At 35.0% G+C, this 8,285-nt stretch overlaps 1 protein-coding gene across 1 annotated transcript; it reads left to right on the top strand.

The window, feature by feature from the left end:
- The first annotated feature begins 7,051 nt into the window (after positions 1-7,051).
- Positions 7,052-7,653, top strand: LOC133337712 (uncharacterized). The gene has a single exon (XM_061545921.1). The coding sequence runs from the start codon at positions 7,052-7,054 to the stop codon at positions 7,649-7,651; it is 600 nt and encodes a 199-aa protein (XP_061401905.1). The 3' UTR covers positions 7,652-7,653.
- The last annotated feature ends 632 nt before the right edge of the window (positions 7,654-8,285 follow it).

Here is an 8,285-nt window from a genome sequence, read left to right on the forward strand (position 1 = left end):
ATTTTATAACTTCTCAATACCATGATAATTGCATTTAGAATTGTGAATATTCACACAAACAATATAGAAAATAAAACAAATCCAAAGAGTTCCATTCACTTTTCTTGGCTGTGGTTTCAGCAGCGAACTGTGCTGTTACTGAAACTCTGCTGTAATCTTTTTGGTGTTTATTTTCTAAACAAACTGAAAAAAATCTGCAATAAAAATAACCACAGACCAAAAAACCAACGAAAAACTGAAAATCTTTAAATATTTCGCAAAACATTTATGCGAATGAATGTCTATGTTTGTTTGTAACAAAATACACAAACTTGGATTCGTATGTATTCGTTTTTTTTACATTATCACTAAATTGGATGCTATTCACGTGGTATGGATGTCAGCATTTCTGTATGAGCATTGATCACGCTAAATTCGTGTTAATCCAAACATCCATGGAATTAATTTGAAAAACAAAAAATTCAGATGTAGCATGAGAAGATTATCCCAACCAAAATAAAGCAGATGTGTTTACACATATATATATATATATATATATATATATATGAATGTATGTCAGGATTCGTAAAAGATGAGTGTGTGTGTCAGTATATATCGTATGCATGTATACAGCTAGAGTCATATCCAATTTTTATCTTCTTCATCAATTTATTTATTTCACTGTAATCTGGCATCTTTTTGCGGAGGATCATAAGCGGTTTGAATTGGACACGTAAACACTCTTGATTCATATAATGTTATTTAATCTGCTTATAAAGGAATCGAAAGGAAATAAAACGTCATATCGATTTTATGAATCACTTCGTAATATTCAAATGTGTATCGTTTGTCTGTTTGAATATTTGAAAATATACGAGGGCTACTAAATATTGCTGGTACAGGTAATTGACATTTTTTTTTAGCATAAACGTACACAGTACGGTTTGAGGTTAGTATAGATTATAGTGACACATTTCAATCCCTAATATCAAACTATAGCAGATAGGGTGATAAAAAAAAAATACTAAGTTCGCAATTTATGACGAATCATAGTCCGTAACTAAACTGCAATCCATCGCATAAGTCTTCCAAGATGAGCCAAATCTGAAGAATGTAGTTCGTATCTGCTTGGGCGACGTATGCTGATGAATTCTGAGATGTAAAAAACCATTTGTTTTCATTAAGTATTCTGACAAAATAAAAAATAAAAACCAATGCGAGCTCTCGTCCTTTTGAGGGCTCTCCTTTTTGACCAACTAAAAAGTCAAATTAATATACCATCCGCCGTACAGCCCTGACAGGGTACCTATTGCCTTATTTTTATACCTACCCTGAAACATTTGCAACCTCACCCATTAATGGTTAAATAGAGGAATTACTCAACATTCGTACACTTTTACTCGCCACTGTATTTCGATCACTAAGAATCCAGACACCTCGTTTGAAATATTTCTTTTAATACCCTTCACCACACTGAGGTGTATTATGTCTTTATGCATATGTTTGTAACATGCAAAAGGAAACGAGATAGAATATGGATACAATCACTTTTTTATGAATGTCCTTGAATCTGTGCGCTGTCTGTCCATGTTAAATTGTAAACAAAGGACAGGTCGCATTTTTGATTTATTTATTATTTATTTATTTATCCCAAGGACGAACCCTATTGAAATTGGGAAAAATCGGTTCAGATTTAGATATAGCTCCCATTAAGGCAAATGGTCCGATTTATGGTAAATGGTGCACCAAAGTACCTATATAACTTTCGATTTGCACGAAATTTGGCATAGCGTACTAAGTTGAATCTATAGTGATGTGTGTTAAGTTTCGTGAAAATCGGTTAAGATTTAGATATAGCTCTCATATATAGTTTTGTCGGATTTGAGATAAATAGTGCACCAAAGTCGCTGTATATATTTCGATTTGTACGACATTGGGAATAGCGCACGGTATTAAATATAGAAAGATGTGTTTTTAATTTCGGGAAATCGGTTCATATTTATATATAGCTCCCATGTATAGTTTCTTCCGATTGTATGTAAATGTTGCACCAAAGTCCCTATATATCTTTCGATTTGCACGAAATTTGGCATAACGTACTGAATTAAGTCTAGAATGATGAGTGGTAAGTTTCGTGAAAATCGGTTCAGATTTAGATATAGCTCCCATATATATTTTCGTCCGATTTTATGTTAATGGTGCACCAAAGTCCCTATATATCCTCCGATTTGCACGAAATTTGTCATAGCGTACTGAATGAAGTTTAGAACGCTGTGTGTTAAATTTCGTGAAAATCGGTTAAGATATAGATATAAATTTTATAGATTTTATGTAAATAGTGCACCAAAATCCCTATATATCCTTCGATGTGCACGAAATTTGTCATAGCGTACTGAATTGAGTATAGAATGATGCGTGCTATGTTTCGTGAAAATCGAATATTTATTTTCGTCCGATTTAAGGTAAATGGTGCACCAAAGTCCCAAAATATCTTTCAATTTGCACGAAATTTGGCACAGCGTACTGAATTAAGTCAAGAATGATGTGTGTTAAATTTCGTGAAAATCGGTTCAGAGTAATGTGTGTTTCGGGAAAATCCGTTCAGATTCAGATATAGCTCCAATATATATTTTCGTCCGATTTCAGATAAATTTGTTTAAAGGTTGCACTAAATAATGAACTGATGATTATGGATGAACTGAAGATTATATCAACAGCGCTCTGTGTTGTAGTACCATGAATAGTTTGGTTTAAATCGATTTACATAATTTTTTAAACGAATCTAAATCTGCCCTTATTGCATGTCATAGCTTACCGAGAACATGTGTGTGGACCGATGTACAAAAGAAGAATCCATTGTACAAAATTTTACCGAATTCGGTTGAAAAGCACTCTAAAGAACCCCCTTTGATACCCAATAAGAACCTATTTTACCAAATTTAAGCGAAATTTAAGAACCCAAAGTTGTTGGGGGGTACCCTTATATGCCTATGCGTGGGCCGATATAGCTCATCTTCGAATTTGACCTGCCTGTAGACAAAAGACAACTCTATGTTGTCGTTTAGAGGCTAGACAACAGACAGGCGGACATGCTTAGATCGTCATAGAATTTAAACAAATCAAAAATAGTGATGGTAGGAAGTGATTATTATTCGAATAATTGTAAACGAAAAAACAAACATAATATACATTTACAAATTTACCAGGTTATAATTCGTTCGGTTAAATCGGTTCACATATAGACAAAGATCATATACCTAAAATAGTCCACTTTCATGTCAATGGACCTTCAAAAATTGGAGGTCTGTTAGGATACATCTCTTGCCAATATAGCCAAAGTGGTAAAGGCTATCATATAGTCGGCCCCACAGTGTGGTCAGGGTATTATGTCTTTGTGCATATGTTTTTAACAGGCAAAGGGAATCGAGATAGGCCCATAGTTCCTTTTGAGAATATGCATAGAATCACGTGCTGGATCGATTTATACATGTCTGTCCGTTAATTTTTTTTTTTTTTTTTTTTTGAACAAAGAACAGGTCGCATTTATGATCCGATTTGGATGAAATTTGGCACATGTCACTTATTTGGCCCAAGGACGAACCCTATTGAAATCGGTTAAGATTTAGATATAGCTCTCATATATAGTTTCGTCCGATTTTAACTAATTGTGCACCAAACTCCCAAAATTGGTCCGATTGAGACAAAATTTGGCACAGAGTAATTAATTAGGTCCAGATTGATATATGCCAAGTTTTGTTGGAATCGGTTCAGATTTAGACATAGCTCCCATATATTGTTTCGTCCAAGTTTTGGTAAATGGAGCACCATACTGTCAATATTGGTCCTATTGAGACAAAATTTTGCACAAAATACTGAATTAGGTCTAGATTGATATATACTAAGTTCTGTTGAAATCGGTTCAGATTTTGATATAGCTGCCATATGTATTGTATGATTGAGTCAAAACTTTGCACATAGTACTGAATTAGGTCCAAATTGATGGATGCGAAGTTTTGTAGGAATCGATTCAGATTTAGCTCCCATATATAGTTTCGTCCGATTTTATCTAAATATAGCACCAAAAATCAAATCTAGGGCTATTGGCACAAAAATTTTCCGCAGTGTACTGAATTAGGTCAAAATTTATGTATGCGAAGTTTTGTTGAAATAGCTTCAGATTTATATATAGCACTCATATATTTTCGTCCGATTTTATATAAATCACACACCGAGGAATCTATGTTTGTTCTATATTCACGAAATTTGGCAGCGGGTATGAAATTTATTCATCCGATTTCATCAAAATGATGTACCAAGTAGCTAAAGTGTATCCGCTTGGGACGACTTAGTGCACCACCGAGATAAATTTGGATAGCGCCCTTTGTTGCAGCCAAACCAAATGGTGGATGGCACGATTGTTCAAATACGTCCGTTTATATATAGATCTTATACATATTTTGCTCGATGATTGACCTTCAATTTTTCATATTGTGTATATCTATGTACTTCACGCAGATAATTTATTCTGTCTAAAGAATATTGTACATATGAGCATCTCTTGTATGTACCCAAAGGGTATCATATAGTCAGCCCCGTCCGACTTTTGAACTTTCCTTACAGTTTTTTTTATACCCTCCACCATAGTATGGAGGGTATATTAGTTTTGTTTTTCCGTTTGTAACGCATCGAAATACTCATTTCCGACCCTATAAAGTATATATATTCTTGATCAGCGTAAAATTCTAAGACGATTTATGCATGTCCGTCTGTCCGTCTGTCTGTTGTAATCACTCTAGCGTCTAAACGAGTTGAGATAGAGCGCCAAAATTTTGCATAGAGTCGTCTTTTGTCTGCAGGCAGGTCAAGTTCGAAGATGGGCTATATCGGTCCACGTTTAGGCATAGCTCCCATATAAGGATACCCCCCAATTTTCGGTATTTTGAGGTTCTTGAGCGTGTTTTTCAACCGAATTCGCTGAAATTTGGTACTTTGAGTTCTTATTGGGTAGCAAATATCCCCACTAAAAATTATAAATATAGGTCCATTTTTTCGGACAGCCCCCATGTAAGGGTAACCCCAAAATTTCGGTATTTTGAGGTTCTTGAGCGTGTTTTTTAACAGAATTCGCTGAAATTAGGTACTTTGAGTTCTTATTGGGTACCAAATAAACCTACTAAAAATTATAAATATAGGTCAATTTTTTCTGCTTCCCCCTATATTACGGTACCCCTCAATTTTCGGTATTTTGGGGTTCTTGACCGCGTTTTTCAACGGAATTCGCTGAAATTTGCTATATTGGGTTCATATTGGGTAATAAATGTCTCCACAAAAAATTATGGATATAGGTCCACTTTTTCTGGTAGTCCCCATATAACGGTACCTCCTAATTTTCAGTATTTTGGGGGTTTTGGTCGTATTTTTCCACCGAATTAGCTGTAATTTAGTATTTTGAGTTCTTAATAGGTACCAAATCTCCCCACAAAAAATTATGAATATAGATCCATTTTTACGGATAGCCCCCATATAAGGATACCCCCAATTTTCGGTATTTTGGGGTTCTTGAACGCGTTTATCAACCGAATTTGCTGCAATTTGGTATTTTGTAGTCGTATATGGTAACAAATCTCCCTACCAAAAATTATTAATATCCGTCCCTTTTTGGGGTAGTCCCCATATAACCCCCTTTTTTATATTAAAATAGTTATCTGATTTGTTACGCGTTTTAATTTTGGTTCTAAGACTCTGTTGTAATCATTTCACCTGCGGAGGATAGCGAGATAAAAAATTAGAACGTAAGGTTCGATAATGAACTATAGCCGCATTTAGACCTAGCCCCTGTGTGGAGGTACCAGAAGAAGTGGACCGATATTCCCCATCTTCGAATTTGAACTAAGTTTGGAAGAAATAATAATATGTGCGAGGTTTGAATGAAAACCACCTTTACTGAAACGGATTTGGTCCAAAGAAACATGGGGTCTAGAACCAATATTTCGATGAGGCACATTTTCATTGTGTTAAAGTGTATACACCGTCATTAGCTGTAAGGCTGGAGCTATAATTATTATCCATTAAAATTTTCTGAAATTCGTATTGTTGTTTACATTATGGTTTACATAATCCGTTTTTAGAAATGTCGGTATAGGTCCACTTTTTGACATGTTCCCTATATTTTCATTTCTAGTACCTGCCCGTATATCTATGGTGGAGGGTATCCAAAGTTCGGCCCGGCCGAACTTAACGCTTTTTCACTTGTTTTTTTTTTGAGTTAGCAAATGAGAAATATGTTTGCATTTGAATTTTATCCAAGCGATTCTCAAAAAAGGGATCGGCTGGCAACGCCGGTCAAAGTAACAAGAGAATGAGCTTGGATTGGTGTTGTGGATGTTTTATTAACAAAGCCTTTAAACCCATTAAGGAGGATACATAAATCGCGGAATTTAACTACTCTAAGACGCAGTGGGTAAATTGTCAAGTTGTCGGGCTATACTGCCCTGTTTGTTGATTTTCCCTCTTAGTCCTGATTTATATTAGGCGAGTTTACTTGCGGCAATTTTTATCGTTCTCTTTTGAACATGCTTCATGCGTCTATACAAGGCAATTCGGTTTCCAAAATATTTTTTTATTTGTCGTTTTTTTTCACATTTACAAATATATAAATTGTCAACAAATACGAAATATACAAAACGAATTGCCAAAAAATTGTCGGTACGAGCAATTTTTTTTCATTTCTATTCCCCTTGCACCTCTCCCCTACAAACAAAGACTTGCCGCAAGTAAACTCGCCTAATCTAAATTGAGACTTAATAATAATACTTTGCAAATCTTACAAATACATACTACAACAATTCCCGGATATCTACCCCAATTACCTTGTTATTCAATAGGCTTTGCTTTTTCAATAAAAAAATTATTTTACAATTTTATTAATTTTTGAAATATTTTTTTCGGAATTCTATTCTAAATTCTAAATTTTTCATAAACGTTATTAAAGGTAAGTAATAATGGTTTGGTTTCAATCTAGTTAGACTTTTTAAAACCCAATAACCCAAACATTTAAATTCTCTTCCTAGAAATGGCCAAGAAGGGCGGTGGAAAAGGCGGTAAAGATAAAGGCAAAAAAGGTAAGCCAGCTCCAGCACCGCCGCCAGCTGAGAAGCCGGTGGAAAAGGTGGAAGAACCCAAACCTGAGGAACCCAAAATAGAGGAGCCCAAAAAACTTGAAGTGGAAGAGCCTTGTATTTTTAATTGTGCCCAGGAAACGGTTACATATCGTCCCAATTCTTATCCTGGTCTCTTGGAACATCCCAAAACAATGGCCGTTGTCGGTTCGGAATGCGGCTCTTATGATAGCCTTTGCAAACTTATACACGCCGCCTTTCGCTGTGCCGATCGTGTCTATATTATGGTCCCTTGGGGCAATTATGTAATCTTCCGTTGGCATGATAGTTCAAAAATGATTTATTTTGTTTTTGATGGCTGCACCTGCAATGTAAATCGTTTCCGTTATATGGATTTGTCGTGCGGCACCTGCGGTTTGCTGTACTACGAAGAAATGCACAAAGTAATTAATTATGTAATAATGTCAAGGCAACGACGGGAAGAAATTAAACGTTTAAAACGTTGCATTGTCGATGATGTGTGCAAGGAAATGTACGGGGATCAACATATTTAAAATTGAGTATTCTATGGCATTTAAATACTTAGAAATTTGCGGAGATCAAGTGGAGGGGCATTTTTGGAAAGAAATAAAAAATGAACAGAAGAAAATAGTGCTTGCGTTTTTATTGGCATTATTTCAAATAATGATATTAGGTAAATTGGCTATTCAGGTACCCAGAAGTCCCAAGGGAAATTTAACATTAACCTGATACAATGAAGGATATTGATGGTGTTGCTTGTTGGCACGCACATGTTCTATGTCAATGCCTAGCTTCAATTTACAAACTTGCCCTTAATAGTAAAATTTTATAATATATTCATAACTTCCGCAGACGTCGAAAAACGAAAAACGTCTCGGTTTCAAAAAAATTAATTTTGTATGTTGATTTAATTCGAACCTACTCTAATTCAAGAATGTCTCTATAAATTTTCAATAACGATAACTCAAAAACTAATAATCCGATCGATTCCAAATTTTGGGTCATTTTTCTGTGAGTGTATAGCTATCGAATGAACTAGGATAAAGCCAATCGGTGAAGATCTTCCTTATATTTTAACTTAGTTTGTGGTCAAAAATAGGCGATTTTCCAAAAAAAAAAAAAAAAAAAAAATCAAAGTTCCGCCATTTCGTTAATTCTTGCGCGAAG

This window comes from Musca vetustissima, unplaced genomic scaffold (genome assembly GCF_032173495.1).
Source record: "Musca vetustissima isolate MV318-11 ecotype Yass unplaced genomic scaffold, APGP_CSIRO_Mvet_v1 utg7682, whole genome shotgun sequence".
NCBI lineage: Eukaryota > Metazoa > Arthropoda > Insecta > Diptera > Muscidae > Musca > Musca vetustissima.